Genomic DNA, 24094 nt, shown 5'->3' on the forward strand with positions numbered 1-24094 from the left:
TAGGGAAATGCTGGCGGTCGGGAGCAAAGACTTTCGCCCACAGCCGGCCTTCAGAAGAGGACCTCTTCTGAAGACCGGCGGGGGCAAAAGTCTTTGTTCCCCCCCGCCTGCCTTCCCCCCCGCCTGCCCCGGGCGATCTTAAAATGCTGGCGGGCGGGAGCGAAGCGTTCGCTGCCGACCCCCAGCATTTTAAAATCTCCCCGGGACAGCAGAGAAGTCGGGAGCATTTTAAAATCTCCCCGTGTCCCGGGGAGATTTTAAAATGCTGGGGGTCGGGAGCGAAGCGTTCGCTGCCGACCCCCAGCATTTTAAAACGCTGTTCCGAAGCGGGGGGCGGGAACAGCTGCCCCAGCCGCCCCACTTCGGAACGCTGTTCCGAAGCGGGGAGGGGGGGCGGGAACATCTGCCCCAGCCGCCCCACTTCGGAACGCTGTTCCGAAGCGGGGAGGGGGGCGGGAACATCTGCCCCAGCCGCCCCACTTCGGAACGCTGTTCCGAAGCGGGGAGGGGGGCGGGAACATCTGCCCCAGCCGCCCCACTTCGGAACGCTGTTCCGAAGCGGGGAGGGGGGGCGGGAACATCTGCCCCAGCCGCCCCACTTCGGAACGCTGTTCCGAAGCGGGGAGGGGGGGCGGGAACAGCTGCCCCAGCCGCCCCACTTCGGAACGCTGTTCCGAAGCGGGGAGGGGGGGCGGGAACAGCTGCCCCAGCCGCCCCACTTCGGAACGCTGTTCCGAAGCGGGGAGGGGGGCGGGAACAGCTGCCCCAGCCGCCCCACTTCGGAACGCTGTTCCGAAGCGGGGAGGGGGGGCGGGAACATCTGCCCCAGCCGCCCCACTTCGGAACGCTGTTCCGAAGCGGGGAGGGGGGGCGGGAACAGCTGCCCCAGCCGCCCCACTTCGGAACGCTGTTCCGAAGCGGGGCTGGGGGCGGGAACACCTTCTGAAGGCGGGCAGGGGGCGAAAGCCTTTGTCCCCCCTGCCTGCCTTCCCAGGGGCTTTTAAATCGCCCCGGACAGTGGAGAAGTCCTCCGCTGTCCGGGGCGATTTTAAAATGCCGCCCGCCAGCATTTTAAGATCGCCTGGACAGCGGAGAAGTCCTCCGCTGTCCCGGGGTTTTTTAAAATGCTGGGGGTGGGAAGAAAAGCCCTTGTCCCCCCCCCAAGCCTTCAGAAGAGGTCCGGGGACAGACTGTCCCCGGACCTGGTCTGAAGGCGGTTTCCCTAGGAACGCATTAATTGATTTTCAATGCATTCCTATGGGAAACCGTGCATCGCAAGACGAAAAACTCGCAAGACGAAGAGACTTGCGGAATGAATTAATTTCGTCTTGCGAGGCACCACTGTAATTATCTCCTTGGTTCAGTGGTTGCTGAACTCCATACCCTCCAACATTTCTTTGATGAGAATAGGGACATCCTAAGAAAAAAGGAAAATTCCAGGATCAAATCAGAAACCGGGACAGCTTTTCTAAATCCTGCCACATTTTTTTTTAACCATAAAAGTTAGTAATCTTATCAACTTTAGTGAACACAAATAGAACACAATGAACCCTAAAGGTTTGGCTCTGAGAAAAGGAGTTAAGCTCTTCTTTAAATTCCATATCCATTTTGCATAATCCTTTCAAGAGATGCCCAGTTTTTGGAATAATTTCAACTCCTGCCTTAATGTGAAAACATCTTTGACCAAATTAGCAAGTCAAGCATCTGGTAGCATGACTAGAAGTTATATTCTTAAATTCACAAAGAATAGATTCACTTAAAATGGTGGGTGTTATTGAAGCAAGAAGTAAATCATGGGTAGGCAAACAAAGGGCTGGGGGCTGAATCTGGCCCAATCGCCTTCTAAATCCGGTCTGCGGACAGTCCGGGAATCAGAGTAGAATGTGTCCTTTTATTTGAAATGCATTTCTGGGTTATTTGTGGGGCCTGCCTGGTGTTTTTACATGAGTAGAATGTGTGCTTTTATTTAAAATGCATCTCTGGGTTATTTGTGGGGCATAGAAATTCATTCATTCCTCCCCCTAAAAAATATAGTCCGGCCCCCCACAAGGTCTGAGGGATAGTGGACCGGCCCCCTGCTGAAATAGTTTGCTGACCCCTGAAGTAAATAATGGAGGTCATTTGGGTGACATTTCAGGAGGTTTGCAGAAGCATTCCGGGAGTCTAAATTTTGGTGGGCAAAGCAGGGCAGTGAAACTGGCATACCTCTTTCGCCTTTTAGTTCTGTCTCCTGTTTTGTAACAATGGCAGCACTCATTCCAGTCTCAGAATAGCACTACATTTTGAAATAGTATCATGGGAATAGAAGGGGGCAGGGCTTTTTTCAGGGGGAACTCACAGGAACTTAGTTCCAGCACCTCTCAGGTGGGTTCTGGCACCTCTCAGGTAAGCATCATTGCCATTCTAAGAGAATGAGGGAGGTGTTCATGGTGAGTTCCGGCACCTCCCCCTCCCCCCTAGAAAAATAGCACTGGAAGGGAGTGGGGAAGATATTTAGCAGTCTCTGGGTGGTTTGCTGCCACGATCACAGCGAAATATGATGGCACAGTGGGAGAGGAGAGTAGGAAGTCTCCTTGCACAAGCAGATGTTGTTCCACTTGTGCAAGGAGTTACTTAGCACTCCTTTGAATTCAAGCCCTGGTCTCTATGGCAGGGCTCATCCTCAAGGGTCCTCTCATTGTTACAAATGTTACAAATGCTTCGCTTTTTCAGGAAAAGCTATTATGAGGTCATAGTTACGTACTGGTGGCATTGTGTTGTCAATGTACAATGCACATCTGCTCTGTTTGATAGGCACGTTGGGATCAAGTTTGTTGTGTGGGATCTCACTCCAAGAGGGTCCATTCTCTAGCTGGAATTTGGAAGGGGTGCTTATCCTGTCATGGTTGTTACCCAGACTGTAGCTGCTGTACTGTTGCCCTTTTGCTGTGGCCTCACAGTCAGAACCTCCCATTTTTGTAGATTAACAGAGAGAATGAGGCATGATGATGATGATTGATTGATTTCTTAAATTTGTATACCGCCCTATACCTGTAGGTCTCTGGGTGGGTCACAACACCTAGGCAATATACGAAGCACAAAATACATAATAAAAATAATCCAAACAACTAACAGTATTAATGCATACTGTCAATACTGTCTGATATGCCGTCCATCTCCTCTTTGTCTAAGTTCTGAAGTCCTGTGTGTGTGTGTGTGTGTGTGTGCAATTGACTGCTATCTGCCAGTGATTCCATCTGCCATATTTCTTGCAGATATGTGGAGGCAGTGTGTATATCTGCGGAGGCACCCGTTTCTGGTTTACTGGTGTTGGGAACCTTGGGCCCTCCAGATGCTGCTGAACTACAACTCTCATCATCTGTGGCTGTTGGCCTGGCTTGCTGGGGCTGATGGGAGTTGTAGTTCAGCAACACCCAGAAAGCCTCAGCCTCCCCACACCTGTACTAAACCTTCACCTGTTGACTTCCTTCTTGCACTTTAATGAGGAGTGGCGCACATAGCATAGTAGAATTTTGGGAGAAAGGAGCTTGGGGGAAAACAGAGGTTTGCTGCTCTCACTAAATTGGGCTTTGCTGCTGTGAATTCATTCTTCAGCTGAAATCATTGACATTTAAGAAAAGACATCTGACTAATGGGAGTAGAAAGAATTGTGACTATTGGTCATGGAAGATGTTGCTTTGTGTAGATTCAGTATGTGTCAAATGAATGGAAACAAAAATAATCATAAATGATAATTTAAATGCAAAAAGAGACTGGATGAATCCCAGACTTGAGGAATATTTAACGACAACAGCCTTGCCTTACACATTTTAATTCATTTAAAACATTTGTGGATTTGATAATTGGGCACCACAGCAAGTAGCTGACAACGGAATGTGTGTAGGTCTAACTGCTATTCCCAGAACAGATTGTGTGGTCTCCTCTCATATTGGAATGATAATGAAGCCTACTGTAAGAGCCTTTCACAAAGATGAAGCCGATTCCATTTCTGACTTCAAATCCAAGAGGTCTCCTAACAGATGCTGCTAATTAAAAGTAATGCAATTCCAGAAGTAGTGGGTGGTAGAAAAGATGGTTAAAAAGACAGTTTGATCTTCTGATTGCGGGGAGAGAGGTTGATGTGTATTGAGAATATTACCATTGTCCTGTTCGGATGCATATCTCACCCTCCTAACACTGGAATCTACAGAACGAGCCACAATAAAAGATTGCAGCCCAGTGTGTAGAAGATGTAGACTGCGATCCAAGGGAGCCAAAGAGGAGGAGAGCTGGAGGTGGATGACTCACTCTATTCCAATGTCCCACCAGCTCAGCAGAGCAGAAAGTGAAGATGGAGTGGTTTTATTGCGTTCCTGTTTTACTTTGCCAGTTTATGTTTCATTTAAGATTCCCGCCTCCTTGGAAACAATGGAAAGGAAATAGGCTATGCCAACACTGTAGTTTATTCCCTCTTTTGGAAGAGAGAGTTGGGATAGAGAGGGCTTTAAATCCTGTGGACCTACAGACCCTCCCAGAACCCCCCTGGCATACCTCTCCTGTGCCATCACCAGTATCACAATAACTGGCTGTGGATCTTTCCACAGCCTCGTGGAGAGGCTTGAGGTGCCAGATTTCTACCTCTGATGATAGACCTTTCTCTCTATCCTCAAAGAGGGAGATTCAAATACTCAGCACTCCTGGGATGCCTGCAATAGGATTGCAGGGTTAGAAAGTAACACAAGTGTTATCTATTTATATAGAACATTTGTAGACTTTTCTTTTAGGGTCAGACTCTCTCAAGATAGCTTTCAACATACAAATTCACCTTAAAAAAAATAATCAATAGCAACTATGTTATTTTTCCCCTTCCAGGTAGATCTTGCAAAAGAAGAAAAATGTGAATTTCTCCCCTTCCTTTCCCCTCGGAAGGTTGTAGTGAAAGGAGGGAAGATTGTTGCTATGGAATTTGTTCGGACAGAGCAAGATGAAGATGGAAACTGGAATGAGGACCAGGATCAGATTGTCCGCCTGAAAGCCGATGTGGTGATCAGTGCCTTTGGTTCAGTCCTAAGTGACCTTAAAGGTATTTCTCAGTTACAAGGGGCATAATCCAGCCGCAGTTATGCACATTTAAATCCCACTGGTTCAAGTATATGCATAATTGTCACATTGAAATCAGTGGGACTTACTTTTGGTTGGGTTTTCTCCCAGGATGTACTAAATTCCCTAGAACAAACACTTTGATGACTGGAATGTGCACATTTCAAATGGCTACAATAGAAGAGAGGGTGAAATTTGATTTGAAATACTGTTTCCTGCCTCAATTTCATTCTTTAAAAAGAGCACATTCATTTTCTTATTTGTTCGTTTCGTAACTTGCATTCGTGTTCCTCTGCAGAAAACGTAGATCACTAAATCTCTTTTCTGTTCCCTAACAACTCTGCAGGAAACTTAGGTAGGAAGGAACAAGTTAGGGAGGTCAATTTTTAATTGTGTATAGGAAGGGGCCTTATGCTGAGTCACACCATTGTTCCATATAGCTCAGAATGGTCTACATCAAACTTGGGTCTCCAGCTTCCATCTCTAGCTCCCATCATCCCTAGCTAGCAGGACCATTGGTCAGCAATGATGGGAACTGTAGTCCAAAAACAGCTGGATACCCAAGTTTGGGAAACCCTGGTTTACATTGACTGGCAGAAGCTCTAACTGGAGATGTCGGGTTGAACCTGTGACCTTCTGCATGCAAAGCAGGAGCCCTACACCTAAGCCACTACTGCCCTTTTCCATTTTAAAAGTGAATGCCTATGCCCATCTCATCATGCTAATTTAGAATGCATGCAAATCTGTATACATTATAGCCTTATTCAGTCATTGCTCATGTGAAGGGCTTGTGGGGAAGCTTTTCTAGTCATGTAGGTTCCCTGTGCGATCTAGAACCCTCGAGGCAGGGAAAAGGAACCACACTGTGGAAGATGCACCCAAACGCAAGGGAAGTGAGTTCTTTGAGGATGAAGGCTCCATCTTTGTTTTGCACAGCCATTGCCCCTTCGTGAAAGTAACTGTTGCTTGGAATTTTGTTGCAACTGCAGTAAGTCTCTTAGCTATTATAGGACTGCTGTGAGCAACCCAATGGCCCTTTCAGCAGATACATTGATCTGGCAAAGAAATGTCTAGATTGGGCTCTTTAACCAAGAGATGGAACAAGAAAACGTGCATTGAAGTAAAGTTATTCATGAAGGCGTGTGAGAGTCACCATGTAAACCTGTTTGGACATATAAAAATGGCAGCTGGCAGGAACACCCAGAGAGGAGAGGTCTGCTATCACCATCACCCATTTTCTCCCCACTTGCACATGAATGGGCATGAATGATTCTATGGTTCTATGAATCGGGGGGATCCATGTGTACCAATTTGTTCCTCTGTGTATTCTCTTCGTATGCATGAACATTGAACTGAATGGGCCTAATGTAATCCAGTTCTTTGTTCATTGGGAAAAGGGAATGTACGCCCTTAGTGCTGGTCTAGGTGAGCCTTTGGTGTCATTTAGTTGGGCTCTTCTGATATTTCTTATGCCTTTCTATCACCCCCATCTCACCCTGCGAAAACTTTTTATAGGGAATTTGATTTATCGGTTGCTTATGCCCCGAAGAGAAAAGAAATGAGCAACCGTTGAATCACTAATGAAGTCCTCATTGCTGAAGTTAACTTTAATTGGATCTTATGAGAACATATTTGAAAAGCTGACCTATTAAATAAGAAGCTGAATATAGATTTGCCAAATGACGCCAGTAGTGTCTATAGTCTCATCCAGCTGTAATATCAATCAGTTTAGTGGTCTTACTCTGCTTATCCTCTTTTATTGTAGTCCTGTGGTGGACTCAGCAACTAATGTTATCCAGCAACCTGATTAAATCCCAATTTTCTCATATATATATATATATATATATATATATGAATGAGATGGCTAGTTGTTGCAGTGGGTCATGTTGATTTTTTGACAAGCATTAATCAGTAGAGAAATGTAGATTGGAAGAGAAAAGACAATGGTGGTATCAGAGTGGTCAACAGGATTATGGTCTTCTGAGCAGAACTGAAGCTTGTGATGTTCCATCAAATGAAAACTAGGGTCCCTGACTCCCTGCTACTTGGTACCCCCAAATTTTGAGGCCTCTATGCCAGCCTTGGGTCCTTTGATGTCATTGGACTATAACCCCTGCTAGCCAGGGATGATGGGAGTTATAGTGCAACAACATCTGGGGACCCAAGGTTGGGAAAGGCTGCTCTATGCCTATGGCATGACCACTAGAGGGTGCTGGGCTGCACTTCATCCTAATCCATTCCCAGTGTATTAGTAATTTGGCACATAGTTGTCAACTTTCAGATTTGAAAATAAGGGATCAGCAGCCTCGAAAATAAGGGATCAACAGCCTCACCTGTCCTGGGGACAGTCTACGGGATATGTAACAATCCGGGATAGCAGCGGGAAGCAGTGGGAAATGGTGCTGGAATAAGGGAATTTCCCGCAAAAAAAAGGGAAGGTTGACAGCTATGATTTGGCATAGGATGTTCTGCTGTACTTCAGATGTGGCAGAGAATCTTGAAGGTTTCATTATTGGAAACATTCAGGGGTGAAATTTCTAACTTTGGTCAAGGGAAGTACCACCTTTTTCAGCTTGAAGGCCACATTGAGGGTTGGCCATGATTCCAAGGCATGTCACGATATTGGCATGTCACGATCTCTCACACATGTGCAGTCACACCCATACATTCAGCAGACATTCATCCCACCACCTCCTGCCCAGTGTCTAAATAAATATATTTATCTATATCTGAGCTCTCATTCTCTCTCTGTATTTAAATACAGTGGTACCTCTGGATATGAATGGGATCTGTTCCGGAGCCCCGTTCGCATCCAGAAGTGAACGAAACCCACGCCTGCGCATGCACGGGTCGCGATTTGCCACTTCCATGCATGCGCGTGACGCCATTTTGGCCATCTGCACATGCACAAGCAGCGAAATTCGGAAGTAATGTGTTCCGTTACTTCTGGGTCGCGGTGGAGCGCAACCTGAAAGTGCTCAACCTGAAGCACATTTAACCCTAGGTATGACTATATTGTCCACATGGCTGCCAAATTATTGGAGGCTTGCAGGAGCATCATAAATCACCTGGGGAACCTATAGATGGTCTACAGACTATAGATTAGCCACCCTTGCTTCAGTCCCAGTGTGGCTGGAAGATTTATAGTAAAGTTCAGCTCTTGGATCTATCCAAGGTTAAATTCAAAATATAATGACAAGAATTTATCTTAAGATAACTTACGGTGATTATTTTGTGTGATTTAGAAATAACTAGAGACATTTATGTTTCTGGGGGATAATAACACCTGAGACAGGGGGAATCCTGAGAAAGATTCCCCCTGTGCCCCCAACCCTTTCAAAGGGGCACCTCCGAAAACTATTTGCCCCTCATACTTGTGAAACATGATTATGTTTTGTTGTTTCCCTGCACTAGGTCTCTTTTCAGCCTGGTCTCCGCAGCCTCCACAAGGAATGTATTTGTGGTAGATGATGAGGGTGATGATAAATATTTATTTGTTAGTAGCTTTTAAGGAATGAATTATTTAAGGTTGCTTTGGAGAAAAAGAGAAAAAGGCAAAAGAGCCGCAATAAAACTCGCAGTACAAATAGTCTGCCACCCTTCCCCATATTTGTTTCTCGGCTGCAAAAAGTTGTCCTCCTTTGTTCTCTGCACTTCAATTTCCTGTTGTTGCCACAGGGACTCCATTTTCTCCTGAAAGGGCTGTTCTTGGCTATAGTCAGAGTTGCCATTTATACAGCGGAGAAAGCTGCCTTATGCTTGTCATGAATTCTGCTCAATATTGATCCAGAGATAGAATCCAACATATTGTTAGCAGAGTAAAAAAATAATAAACTTAAGACACATTTTAGGATTCCCCAGAAATAGACCAGAGGCAATTGTATTTCATCCAGCAGAGCTTTACTGCCACTGAAGGCAAATGAGCATAATGGTCACAAATCCAATACATTCAGGATTAGGACAGTCCATAAGAAATCCAGTTGCAGCAGACTTGACTTAAACCAGGCATCCCGAAACTCGGCCCTCCAGATGTTTTGGGACTGCAGCTCCCATCATCCCTGACCATTGGTCCTGGTAGCTAGGGATGATGGGAGTTGTAGTCCCAAAACATCTGGAGGACTGAGTTTGGGGTTGCCTGTCTTAAACTTAAAATAACTTACAATAGGACTAAAACCTTAATACTAAGCATACTATGTACAGAACACCACACCATAAGGAAAGAGAGCGAGAGAGAGAAAAAGTGAAACTCGGGCTCCTTCTGGCCTATTATTATAGTCAGAATGACCTTGGGTGAAAGAGATAACAGAACCAGTTAAAACCAGCTGTGCAGCTTCTCTGAAGGAATAACCCAAATATCAGGAGCCTTCTGCTTGTTTCTAGGCAGAATAGAAACTTACTTGTCAGCTTGGAACTTCCAGCTTGTATCACACACAGACACTTCCCAAACCCCCTAGAATTAATTAGGAAAGATCTTTACATATAAAATCAATACTTTCCGTACCAAGAAATGCACACTGATAATGCTGTCAGTCCATCGGTCCATTTCAACATTGTCCACACTGACTGACAGCTCTCTCCAGCGTTGCAGAGAAGCATCTTTCCCACCCCTTCATGAAGATGCCACACAGATGAACCCTGGGACCTTTTCCATGTATAGCCTATGCGCTGCCACTACGTGGAAGCCACTCCCCACTGTTGAAAATGTTTGCCACTGATTGATTGATTATATTTCTATGCTGCTTTTCATCCATTTTAATGTTTAATGTTTTATTATGTTTTTGGATATATGCCAGAAGCCACCCAGAATGTGTACAAATTATTATTATTATTATTATTATTATTATTATTATTATTATTATTCAGTGTTTCCTAAACATGGGTCTCAAGCTGTTTTTTCAGACTACAGTTCCCATCATCCTTGACCACTCATCTTGGTAGCTAGGGATGATGGGAGCTGTAGTCCAAAAGCAGCTGGAGACCCAAGTTTGGGAAACACTGCAGCTTACAAACAATAAATAACAAAAACAGGATAGGACATAATAGAACATCACAAATACGGCATAAGCCATATAGAGTCATTAACAAATCAGGAGTGAAGCAATTTCAATCTATGAGGCACTATTAACAAAGCAACAACTAAAAAAAATAAGCTAAACGTCACAATTAAAGTCATTATAGCCTTGCTGAAGAGAAATCCTGTAACAAGGCTGCCTTTCCAGAAGGGAAACATTCCGCTATAGCAACACAATTCACAAAGTTTATTGTCACCATTATATGTTGCTGCATATGTGCATTGCTAACATGCCTTTGAAACAACTCAGTGATGAGAGGTAAAAGCATGATCACATGAAAAAAGCCTTGTTCGTGTGGCACACCCATTACAAATAACACAGAAAGTGCATAATTTTCAATGGGATTATTTTTACAGGGGACAAAAAGCCGAGTTACTTTAGGAGGCTATTTTAAGCACCGCTTCGTGTTGCCTCAGACAGTTGCTGTGAAGCACAACGTGATCTTTCTGTAATTATTATTATTTCCCATTTCCCCAATACCTGCACAAGAATAGGCTTTCCTCCCTTGTGAATAGCTATGCTCAGAGTTTCTGCTTATCATTATTTGCCAGGTTTCACTAGGAGTTGATATCACATATGCTCTTACTAAGAGGCCATTGATAATCTTAAGTTTGGCAGCAGACCTGAGCCCAGAATAATGTGTTTTATTTCCACATTAGCTGCTGTAAAGAACAGAATAGAGAGGAATATAGATATGTACATATGTATATAATTTTTTTTGAATCCAGAAGTACACACCTTAAGGGAACTATGTCATATCTAAATAAGCAAGAAAATATATTGGAAGAAGAGTGGACCTTGATTATTGCAGCCACAATTTTAGAAATAAAGAAAAAAATAATGCACACAAGTTTTCTAGGTAGAGGCCTATAGCTATTTCCCCTCCCATTTTTTTAAAAAAGAAAGCAAGTTATATTATCAGTGGCGTAGCGTGGGGGGTGCAGGGGGGGCCGGCAGCACTGGGCGCAACATCTGGGGGTTAGGGTTAGGGGCGCAAATCCACGGGTTAGGAGGCGCAAATTACTTGCCTTGCCCCGGGTGCTGACAACCCACGCTACGCCACTGTATATTAATCAAGAGATGGACAGGATTTCTTTTTCAGCCAGAGCTCACCAGAACTCAGTTCTGGCACCTCTCAGATGGGTGCCATTCTCTGGTTGGAAGAAAATTCTGTTCATCTCTTGAATAATAAAATAATGTGCTTTCTTTTTTAAGAGAACAAGGGAGGTGTTCAAGGTGAGTTCCAGCACCTCTTTTTCTAGAAAAATAGCACTGGAGATGAGTGGACCTTGGCTGCTTTGGGCTCAGTTTTAGAATTAAAGAAATGTTAATGATGCATACAAGCTCTTCAAGTAGAGGAATATGGAAATTTCCTCCACTCCCACCTCCCGCATGTTTTAAATAAAATCGAAATAATATGAAGCAATAAAGATCCATGTTCTTCTAAAGTTGCTGTCCCAATAAGACATGAGGTAAATTTTGAAGTACAGTACATTCCACTTGAGGGTTTTTCTCAGGAGAAATGTCTGAAGTTTTGAGAGAAGACAAAATAACTTCAATAGAGCTAGAGACATGTATCAGTTTAGCTGAGGAAAGAGTTTGTACATCCTTGATGTGCCACAAGAGGCATCTCATTGGCTACAAGAGCAGCAGAGGCCAGGATGTGCCTGAGGTTGATGGTCTGGGGGTGAGGAAGTCCCAAAGAAAATAAAGGAAGGCCCACATCCTTAGCAGGCCACCTATATCATCACTCTGTGCTGGTGCACTAAAAAGCTGATAAATGTTCATGGGAGCTGAGAAAAGAAGAAGCGAAGGGTGCTGTGGAAATATGGAGAACTGACCGCAAGACTTGAAGATAATAAGAGATACGGAAATTGTTCTATTCACTCATCCTTACCAGGGTCTAAAATCACCTAGCTGCATCTAGCTCACTTCGTTTATGATGTATCAAAATGGTGGTGCAAACTGTACAATACATTACAGGAAGAGCTCAGAAATATGCTTTTCTATCTGCTTCAGTTCCCTAAGAAAGCCAGTCAATTTAGGCTCCAAAGCAATGTTCTCCTGTACCACTTTCTGTTGAACCTTTTAAGGGTGTTTTTGTGTGTGGTTTTTTTTTGCCTTAATAACACAAGAGCCAGACTGGCTCTATCATAAAGTTATTGCCATCTTCTCCTTTCTTTACGTTTCTGGTTTAAGCAGAAGTCACTATATATCCCAAGTGCAGTCAAGGGAATACTGCCAGTTTTCGGTGAAAGAAGTCTGCAAGATGTATATCAAAAATAACATTAATGAGCTGCAAACGCCAAAATTACAGGAACTTATGAAATTGGTTAAACATAAAATACCATTAAACTGTTTACTGAGGCTTCACAGAAATACTGCAGCTAATGAGCATTTCTGCTATTTAAATAAGCCCAAATTGAACACACATTACATGGATACCTAATTAGTAATGGCAGTCAAGCACACACTGTGTCACTTTTAAAGCTTTATTTGAGGAATCTTTTCCATTTGATTTGTTTTGCTAATTAAAATATTTTCCAGCTTTTCGATATATCTTAATATTACTCGTAGTCGTCGTCCCCCCACACCAAGTGGTGTATAATTGGTTGACGCTTTCCTATTTGTGTCTATTTGCTTAATGAACGCAGCAGCTTGAACTATAATGTAGTCTACAAAATTATTTTGGTTTCTGCATTTGTGCTGCTATCTTTTGGTAACTTTGGCATGCTGTCATCCAGTTTGAATGATCTGTTCAGATTGCATAGCTATTGTCTCACTCGCAGTACCAGCAGCCTTTCAAGTGCTGCTGGAAGAATATAAGTTGTCCCTGCAGTGGAATAAAATGTTTCTTGATAGTGAAAACAGGGTCTTGTTTCCTGATAGTGGTGTCAGAGCTACTTTTCTCCCGTCCCACTAATGCCACAGTAACCTGGGAGGGGTGAGATTGTGTGAGATGAACCACACAGGAACATCAAGAGCCTGGATTCAAAGTAGTGGTCAATATTTATTGCATTTATAACTTCTTTTCCAAAGAGCTCAAGGTAGTAATGCTCATGGTTCAACTTCCCCTCCCCGTTTTATGATCACAACAACCCTGTTAGGCTGTGACTGCCCAAGGACACCCAATGAGCTTCAGGGCTGTGAGAGGATTTGAACCCTAGTCCAGCTTCCTGACCACTACACCACACAGCTAATAGTCTAATTAGCCAATTTTTCCTGTTTACTATAGTTGCAAAACTACCGTTCTCCAACAACCATGAAGTGCCTATTAAGGTTTCAAGAAATATAGCCTGGAACGTTAGGTCCTCTTTATTTTATCCGTAGAAATATTAAACCAACTCAGCTGCTTGGAAGTCAGATACCTAGAGAAAAGAAATCTAGTCTTGGGACTTTGTAAATTATTTTAGCAGACTAAACCAAATGCATGCTTTGTTTGCTTCCGTTCAGTTTAGTTTTCTGCAAGTGGTGGGACTTTAAAGGAGACTAATCGCTTCTGATCCTGAAAGTGACACAGTATTTCCAGTTTTAAAATTAGCTGCTGAAACATGCAAAACAGTTTCTTTTCATGGTATTTTTGTCTAAGCCATCAGTGCTTTATCTTAGCATTCAGGGTTTCAAAACATTTCGTGCTTGGCATTATCAGTATTAGCAGCCCCTATGTGGTAGTCATATTAATTTGTCATAATAGCATTTTGTTGACTGTATCAAAAAATGAGATATTGGACTTAATTATTACTTCCTTCCCATGCATTTTGAGATAGTGCCTGTGTGAGGGTCTAAATCCAATTTGCTTTGCTTCCCCCCACCCACTGCCACCCCACAGATTCTCCTCTTGGTGTTTTCAGTCACAGTGGTGACCATGACCCAAATAGACTTTATTTACCGTAGCATCTCTGAGGCTGAAGAATCTAGCCACTTGTAAAGACTGAAGAGGCTTAACTCTTCTGCATCTGGAGCAGCTGCAGAAAATGTTTGAAAGAAAGCCTTGACTGTGCACCTCCATATAACTTCTATGGGGCAGCCCTATGTCTACTACAGCCTCAGTTGCCTTTCCTCCTTCAAATCCATCATGGAAGTCCATTCCCCCTCCTCACTTGATCTGTCCCACCAACAAGCCCTTGACACATGGTTGCCCTCTATCCCATTATTTAACTCATTGACATGGAAATGGAGAATGGGAAATTATGGAAATCTGATCCCTTCCTATAATGATAGTTTTGACTTTACAGAGGGTTTCCCAAGGCAAAACACAGCTGCCTCTGCTCATCTCTTGTAGAAACAGAGCACATCTTTGACACTGTCTATGACAACTGAGAAATATACTAGCAGGATTCTCTTTTACATATATGACAGCACAGCTACATCAGTTTAATTGACCTTAGCAATCTGCATCTGTGTGTGGTATGTCCCCAAGGGATGCTAAAAAACCCCCTCCCACCCTGTCACTTGGAAGAGGGGGGGGAGGGAGAACCTGGGTACCATAATAGAGTAATACCTACATAAACGTCATTCATTTGATACAGGGCATCAATATGTGCTAAAATAATACTCAAATGTACTTCCATATGCGGCTAAAATTAAGGCGCTAGTGCTTTTTAAATGACAGATTGTTCTGAATTTTAAACTATAGCAGAATAAATGACATTATTTTGAAGTTAAAATTACTTTTTGCCATGAGCAAGAGAACAATCTTCCGTTCTTTTTTGCCGTTTTATTTATTTGCCTAATTGTTTCCTTGTTTAATTTATCATAGCTATTGTTTGTTTCATTGTTTGCTGGTTTTCAGGGCAAAACCTTTCCAAGACATCTTGCATCAAACCATAATGAATGATACATCAAAAAATATAAATGCATTGTTTCGTTGTTCATTACACATGTGCCCTGTTGATTCTCTGAAGAATACAAGGCAATCTACATCTCACCCCACATATTATCCCCATAGAAACCCTATGAGGTTGAGGCTGAGGGTTTGTGGCTGATGCAAAGTCACCAAGGGAGGTTTATAGAGGAATGGGGATATGAAACCAGACTTTCCAGTCTAAGACTCTTCTACCAGCAGCAGATGGTTTGTCGTGGCAGTGCCATTCCCCTGATCTCCTGGCAATTGAGCCACTGATGCATACCAAGAAGAGGAGAGGCAGCAACAAGGTCAGCATGCTTCAAATGCACCAGAAGGAGTGCTAGATTGGTTCTACCAGCGTGTTTGCACTGTACTGGCCTTACAGTTGCCTTATTTCTCCCCTCTCCTCCTTCTGGTATGAAGCAGCGAGTAAGCTGGAGGGAGGTCAGGTGAGCAGCACAGCCCCACCATGTTGTCCCCTAGTGCCTGCTACTCTACTCACAGCAACATACTGTTTTGATCACCTTAAAGTGAGACGATAGTCATCAAACAACCAGAGAGTCCTAGTTTCCCCAAAAAGCAGGTAAGGATTTAAACTTGATTTTGGACTGTGCTTTTTCAGATAGAAGGTAGTGGCTCGTAATATTGAGAGTTCCTCAAAATAATAATAATAATAATAATAATAATAATAATAATAATAATAATAATAATAATAATAATAATAATAAATTATTCTCAGTGAGAAAGGTTCTGGCCTTGTTGTTTCTCTGAGATGCTCATGAGATTCATGCGGAGAATGGTTTTGTGCTAAAGAGCATTCTGTTATGTGATTCCCCCCATGGGCAGTCTGAAGTGGTACAGTCCTTCAGGTACCTAATAGTATGCAACATTTTAAGTGTTAATAGCAGGGGCATCCATCTTGCCTGGGAATTCTAAGACTTCAACAGCAGCTCACATTGACAATGAGTGCATTTTTGAAATATTGAGTCCACCATCTTGAGTCAAAATGTCATCCAATGGTACTCCTCTTGTCTCAGGGGTCATCATGACAAATTTGGTTATGATATCCTAAGATGTGTCCAAATCTCTGAAAGATTGAGTACGCCATTGTGTTTCAAAAGGGCACCCAACAGTATCCAAATAAAGACAGACAACTGCTATTTGACCTTAGGAAGCATTGTCCCAAGTTTGGTTATGGTATCTTAAGTGGTGTCCAAATTGCTGCAGTTTTGAAAGGTCCAATCTGCCATTTTGTTTTGAAACGGCATTCAGTGGTATTCCAAAACAGACAAAAACCTGTTCCTCTTGCTTTTAGGAGCTGACATGCAAAATTTAATTAAGATATTTTAAGAGGTATCCGAAAATACAAGTGTACAGACAAAGAGTTTTTCCAAACTTACAGTAGATACCTGTGTCATCTACTTTTTTCTGCTTCCCTCCCATCCCCTCTTTCCTTACAAAACAGTAAAAGAAGCTCTGCATCCTCTCAAGTTCAACAGATGGGGTCTCCCTGAAATTGATCAAGAGACCATGCAAACAAGCGAGCCATGGATTTTTGCAGGAGGTGACGTTAGTGGACTGGCCAACACTACAGTGGAATCAGTGAATGATGGAAAGCAAGCTTCCTGGTTCATGCACAAATACTTACAGGTGAGTTTTCAGTAGACTCTCCTTTGACTTTACCTTGATTTCTCCTGTCAGGTGTGCAGAATCATGGAATTGTAGAGTTGGAAAGGTCTCTGGGGATCATCTAGTCCAACTCTCTGCAATGTAGTAATATGCAGTTATTGCAAAAAGGGATCAAACCTTGGCGTTATCAGCACCACTCTCTAACCAACTGAGCTATCCAGGCTTGGAGCGCATTCCCTGCTCTTTCCCAAACTTACTAGGCTATCAAATAAGCAAAGAACAGTTCAGATGTGGTGGGATTCTATGATCATAGAGATGACTAAGTTACTGACAACAGAGTAATTTATGGAAAGAGTTAGATCAGGGATGGGGAACTTGTGCCCTCCAGATCCTGTTTGACTGTGACTCCCATAGATCAGGTTTCCTCAAACTTGGCCCTCCAGATGTTTTTGGCCTACAACTCCCATGATCCCTAGCTAGCAGGACCCAGTGGTCAGGGATGATGGGAATTGTAGTCTCAAACATCTGGAGGGCCAAGTTTGAGGAAGCCTGCCATAGATCCTAACCAACATGGCCAATCGTCAGGGACATTGGTGGTTATGGATGAGGAAAAGTTGTTTCTCTGTCTTGCATAATACTAGAACCAGGCATCATCCAGTGAAGCTGGGTGGTGAGACATTCAGAACATACTACTGCTACTACTACTACTACTACTACTACTAATAATAATAATAATAATAATAATTTATTATTTATACCCTGCCCATCTGGCTGAGTTTCCCCAGCCACTCTGGGCGGCTCCCAATCGAGTGTTAAAAACAATACAGCATTAAATATTAAAAACTTCCCTAAACAGGGTTGCCTTCAGATGTCTTTTAAAAATAGGGCAGCTGCTTATTTCCTTGACATCGGATGGGAGGGCGTTCCACAGGGTGGGCGCCACTACCGAGAAGGCCTTCTGTCTGGTTCCCTGTAACCTCACTTCTCTCAATGAGGGAACCGGCAGAATGGAAGAACATCTTCAATCAGCGTATTCCTAAAGTATGGAATTTGCTCACACAGAATTGGGTGGTAGCCATCTACTTGGACAGTTTTTGAATCATAGATTTGTAGAGTTGGAAGAGACCCTGATGGTCATCTAGTCCAACCCCCTGCAATGCAGGAATTTTTTTGTCCAATGTAGGGCTCGAACTCACAACCCTGAGATTACAAGCCTCTTGCTCTACCTACTGAGCATTAGATTAGATCAATTCATGGAGGATAAGGATATCAATGACTACAAGTCATGATGGCTGTATTACATCCAGTACCATAGGGAACTGAATACCAATTGCTAAGGGTTATGAGTGATATTCTCTTCCCATTGTGCCTTTGGGCTCCTCAAAGGTTTCTGACTGACCACTGTGAAAACAAGTGCTTTTTTTCTTAAAAAAATGTTTAGGGGTACTCTCATTTTGACTCAAGAAAATCACCATTTTGTAGTTCAAACCAGGGAAAATAAATACAGTAAATGGACAAAAGTACAAAGATTCGCAAAATGTTTAGGGGTGTGTGTACCTTTGCATCCCTGTCCCTGTCCATAGCTGTCAAGTGCCCCTTATGTGGCGGGACAGTCCCTTATCCCAGCGCCATGTCCCACTGCTGTCCCTTATTGATGATGTCCCTTAAATAAGCTACTAAAGGTAATGGGGCCCTTTCTATGTCCAGCTGTCCTTTGTCAACAACAAATTATTGCTGTTTTTTGTGTTGAATATATGCTATATGGTAATTTATGGACCTAATAGGTATCTAAAGCCATTTGCACGCAACAAAATATGTATTTTATCAAAGTAATTGTTGATCCCTTATTTTGGCTGCTGATCCCTTATTTTCGAGGCTGCTGGTCCCTTATTTTCAAATCTGTAAGTTGACAGCTATGTCCCTGTCCCCTCCCCCCAAAAAAGCACTGGTGAAAACAGTGCTTGAACACTGTGAAAACAGCAGATAAGCCTTCCAATCTATCAAGACTCTTTTTATCCTCTTATGGAGTCCAACAACATATGGAGGGATATAGGTTCTCCACCCCAAATTAGCTATAGAAACTGGAAAATAAGAGAGGGCCTGGATTATTGTTTAGGGGTTGGTTGGTTGCTTGGTTTGATTAGTGTGCTTAAAAAAAAAAGTAATTCTCATTGGTTAACAATTCTTATTTGTACCCAAAGGGGGTGCAACTTAATGCATAATACACTGCATAATACACTTTACTCAAGTAATTGGATGGGGAAATAGCTTATAAATATTAAAGGATCTCAGTGTTTTGAACAGCATGGAAGTTTTTGTTTTGTTTTTGTTTTGTTTTTAAAAAAAATACTTTTAGTGTTGTCACCTGGGGCAGAAATTATTATGTACAGGGTGTGATCACACCATCACTTTCTAAAATACATATACACATACAAAACAAGGGCACCTGCACAAAGCAAGCTGCCTACCTGTCAGATAAATTTGGCAGTCACACAAGAGACCTGCAGGAGGAAGGAAAGAGAGCCTTGCTTGTGGACAGAAATTTATACAAGCGGGGGGAAAGAGAGGAAAATGTGTGTAAGGAATATGCTCAAATAGGTGAAGAAACAAATTCTCTGACTGGATACTGAAAGGCATGCATGTTTGTTTGGCTGTCTTGCATAGGCCTTCTTGTAAACCATTCATAAAATGCAGTTTGTAGAACATGGAATATCCTTTTTTTTTTAAAAAAAAAAAAAATCATTAATGAAAAAGGAAGAAGGGAATACAGTGGCCTTGCTTTTCCTAATCACTTGGAACTGAAAAGTGGTACCGAAAATTTCATTTTTAACTATTCAGGCTGGAAAATATCCTTGTTCAAATACTGAATGCTGGTGGGGAGAGGGCTTGGTTTAAAACAAAAACAAAATGCTGTTGATTAGTGTGGATTAGTGCTAAGAGGCTTTCTAATCCAGCAAAATAGTCACAGGAAAAAAATAAAAGAACAAAAGAAAGATGAAATCCTGACCCAATTAAGAGAATATGAGAAAAAATTAATAACAAATCCTAGTGATGATCAGATTAAACAAACATCCAAATTGTTACAATTACAATACTCAATGCTAATTAACCAAGAAGTTGAATGGAGAATTAAATCAATGAGGCAAAAAATTTTCGAATCCGCAAACAAAATGGGAAAATTTTTAGCCTGCCAACTACGAAAAAGGAAAAAGCAAAATTTGATCAACAAGATAAAAATAGAAGAAAGGCTTGTGGAAGAGCCAAACAAAATAAAGAAAAACTTCCTAAAATTCTTTGAAAAATTAAACAGAAAAGAAGAAGAAGATATAATAGAAATAGGAAAATACTTAGAAAATAACAGAATAACATCCATAACGGAGGAAGAGAAAACCCAATTGAACAAGGCCATAACAATAAAGGAAGTCCAGGAAGCAAGAAAGAAAATGAAATTAGGGAAAGCTCCGGGCCCAGATGGCTTGTCGGCCAAATATTATAAAGTTCTTGGAGAACAGTTAGCCCCGGTGCTACGTGATGTAATGAATAACATCCTACAAGGAGGGAAGATACCGGACTCCTGGAAAGATGCCCACATAACGTTGATACCTAAAGCGGAGTCAGATAAACCGAATATAAAAAATTGCAGACCGATATCGCTTCTTAATAATAATTATAAAATATTTGCGGAAATTATGGCAAACAGACTTAAGCATTACCTAAAAAATGTAATACACACGGACCAAGCTGGATTCCTTCCTAATAAACAACTAAAAGATAACGTTAGGCACATAATAAATATCATCGAATACCTGGAAAGGAAGAATGAAATCCCTGCAGTATTAATTTTTATTGATGCAGAAAAAGCATTTGATAATGTTTCATGGCAGTTCTTATTAAAGTGTATGGAGACAGCAGGGATAGAAGGTGCCTTTATGGAGGGAATCAAAGCAATTTATTCTAGTCAAAGAGCCAAATTGATTATTAACAACAATTTAACTGATACATTCGAGATTTCCAAGGGTACGAGACAAGGCTGCCCCCTGTCACCGCTTCTTTTCATAATGGCATTGGAGGTAATTGCAAATAAGATAAGGAAAACACCAGAGATACGAGGTGAAAGAATTCAAACTGAAAGCATACGCGGATGACTTGGTAATCTCACTGGAGGACCCAAAACAAAGTATGGACAAAGCCCTGGTACTTCTAGAGGAATTTGGGAGAGTAGCGGGCTTTAAGTTAAATAAAACTAAAATGATGGTAAAGAACATGGGGGAAGACCTAAGGAGGCAATTAGAACTCCAATCAGGAATTAAAGAAGTAAAACAGATAAAATACCTAGGAGTGTGGCTTACAATGAAAAACATAAATTTAATGGCTGATAACTACATTAATACCTGGAAGGATATCCAAAAGGAACTAGACATCTGGAACAGGATCAAACTCTCCTGGTCAGGTAGAATGGCAGCAATCAAGATGTGCATACTGCCGAAATTATTATTCCTATTCCAAAACGTTCCGGTGATTAGAGGAAGTGCAATATTCCAAAACTGGCAAAAAATTCTCTCTAAATTTATATGGCAAGGTAAAAGACCGAGAATTAGATTTAAATTGTTAACGGATAAAAAAGACACGGGAGGATTCTCGGTCCCAAATCTGAGACTGTACTATGAAGCCTCGTGCCTTTGCTGGCTTGGAGAATGGATTATCTTGAAAAATACAGACCTGCTAGACCTAGAAGGATTTGATTTAAGATTTGGTTGGCATGCTTATCTCTGGCAGAATAAGGAAAAGGTGCATAAAGGCTTCTCGAACCATATTATCAGAGGAACATTGTTAGAAACATGGGAAAAGAACAAGAAACTGTTGGGGGGGGGAAACCCTGGTGGCTATCGCCTATAGATATGTTAACTATTAAAAAAACAAATATAGAAGGTGAGAGATGGACTTATGAAGACCTCCTAGAAAGATCAGAAAGAGGATGGAAAATTAGACCATATGAAGAGTTAAAAAGTAAATTATCAGGTTGGCTGCAGTACCATCAAATCAATGCCTTATGGAAGGAAGATAAAAAGATTGGAATGAACGGAAAAAAATCCAAGTTCCAGGTAGAAATAATAGAAGGTAAAACTAAACTGCTATCTAAAATGTACAATCAGCTATTAGAATGGGACACCAAGGATGAGGAGGTTAAGGATGTCATGACAAAATGGGCTATAGACCTCGGATACAATTTGGATTTCAACAAATGGACGAGGCTGTGGACTAAAGGAATGAAATTTACAGCTTGCACCACCCTCAGAGAAAATATGGAAAAGATGATGTACCGTTGGTACATCACCCCTGTGAACCTGCAAAAAATGTACAAGACCGGAGATAATAGGTGTTGGAAGTGTAAAACCAAAGAAGGAAGTTTCTTCCACATGTGGTGGAAGTGTGAAGAAATCAAAAAAAATTGGGAATCAATATATAATGAACTGGAAAAAAAATACTTAAATACACTTTCATTAAAAAACCCGAAGCTTTTCTTCTGGGAATGATCGGAGACGAGATTAAAAAAGAGGATCATATAATGTTTCAATACGCAACCGTAGCTGCCAGGATCTTGTTAGCAAAAAATTGGAAAACCCCAAATATCCCGACTGTTAAAGATTGGCAAATTAAATTATTTGAATATATGGATTTGGCAAGAATGACCCAGAATATCAGACAGCAAAAAGGTACAAAGTTTATTGATGACTGGAATAAATTTATAATGTACATGGAATCAAATTCTAGAGATATAAAAATCACAGTAGGTTTAATATAATCCTTGCGATGTTTAGATGATATAAAATGAAAACTGCAGAACATAATTACTACTTTACATAATCCAAAATCGAGATGGAGGGAAGTCAACTTTTATTTGTGTTAACCGATGTTTGTCTTCTGGTTTGTTTATATTTTCTGTTTTGGTTGATGTCTTTCTTTTTTCTTCTCATTGGTGTGTTCAGTTTGTTTTTCTTTTTCTTTTTTCTGTTGTTGTTTGGCTTAGAAAATTAAAAAAAAATTTTTTAAAAAAAGATGAGTGTGGAAACATTTCCTGCTCTTTTGTACTCAACATTAAGACCCGTCTCCATAATAATTTGTCGGTAGTTTTGCCTCAAAAATAAAATAAATTCCAGACCATGAAAATTATTTAAACCTTCAGCTCGCAATAGCAGTGTTTCCAGCCAATTCTTAGTTGACCATTGTCTTTATTATTCATTGGATAAGTTTGTGCCATCCAGGGGCTGCTAGCAAGGTACCCATAGGTGGCAATGTGGCCTCCCCTGGTGCCCACAAAAGGTTTCAGTAAATACCCCCTCAGAAATCCACATTGCATGAGAGAGTGTTTGTTTGCTGTACCTGGTCTGTTCCTGTTTGCACTGACTCAGTCTCTCTTCTGTTCTGAACAGAGAAGAGGTGCAAATAGCTTCTCTCTATGAGCAAATATGAGAATGGCTAATATTAGTGGCTTTCTTCCATTTATGGGGAGCTGATGGGGCATGTGTCCACAAGCCGTTTTGTGCCACTGTCTCTTTTTCCTGCTCGTGCAGATGTGTAAACTATTTCCGTTATGTCACATCCCCATGGCAGCCATTTTGTTTCTGCCACTCCTGGCACATTTCAAACTTCCAGGTGTGCCAACAGGCCCAAAGAGGTTGGCTACTCGTGTTAAGCAGATCTCCAGTTGATAAGTAACTGGAGTGATGGTTCTCAATGATGGTTCTCAATATATGAGGTGGGTCACTTTATAGAACTACAGACATTTGTTAGAGAAATCTGAGGCATTTTCATATACAGTGATACCTTGGTTCTCAAACTTAATCCGTTCCAGAAGTCCGTTCTAAAACCGAAGCGTTCCAAAACCAAGGCACGCTTTCCCATAGAAAGTAAAGCAAAATGGATTAATCCGTTCCAGACTTATAAAAACAACCCCTAAAACAGCAATTTAACATGACTTTTACTATCTAACGAGACCATTGATCCATAAAATGAAAGCAATAAACAATGTACTGCAGTCATACAATCAATCAGTAGCTGAACTGAGTTCCACTCAGTCACAAAAACAAAACAAACAAGCCACAAAACACAAAATAAATAGCAAAAACAGACAGACCTCAGCGTAACACTCAAAACGGAAGTATGGCACTCAAAACGGAAGTGTGGCACTCCAATCAGAAGCATTACACTCAAAACGGAGCACGTTCGGCTTTCAAAAAAAGTTTGCAAACCGGAACACTTTACTTTGTTTGGGTTTCAAGTTGTTTGAGTACCAAGACGTTTGAGAACCAAGGTACCACCGTATGTGGATTGATTTAGCATAAAGAACACCACTCTCTAGCCTTTCACCAATTATCTTTGTTTCTGTGCTGAAGAGTGGCTATTTTCCAAATGATTGTTTACCGGTAATTGCCATGGCTCCTAAAACTACATAGCTGGTTCATGTAGC

General features: G+C 41.8%; 1 protein-coding gene across 4 annotated transcripts in view; it reads left to right on the forward strand.

Annotated features, from left to right (window-relative positions):
• DPYD (dihydropyrimidine dehydrogenase) overlaps positions 1-24094 on the forward strand; it is a 537474-nt gene that overhangs the window by 268880 nt on the left and 244500 nt on the right. For all 4 annotated transcript variants that reach the window (XM_081193976.1, XM_081193978.1, XM_081193977.1 and 1 more), the window contains 2 exons: positions 4852-5062; positions 16463-16647. In XM_081193976.1, the coding sequence (XP_081050102.1) occupies positions 4852-5062; positions 16463-16647 (396 nt within the window). The remainder of the gene's footprint in view (positions 1-4851; positions 5063-16462; positions 16648-24094) is intronic.

Source organism: Podarcis bocagei (assembly GCF_964188305.1).
Source record: "Podarcis bocagei genome assembly, chromosome: 5".
NCBI classification, from domain to species: Eukaryota; Metazoa; Chordata; class Lepidosauria; order Squamata; family Lacertidae; genus Podarcis; species Podarcis bocagei.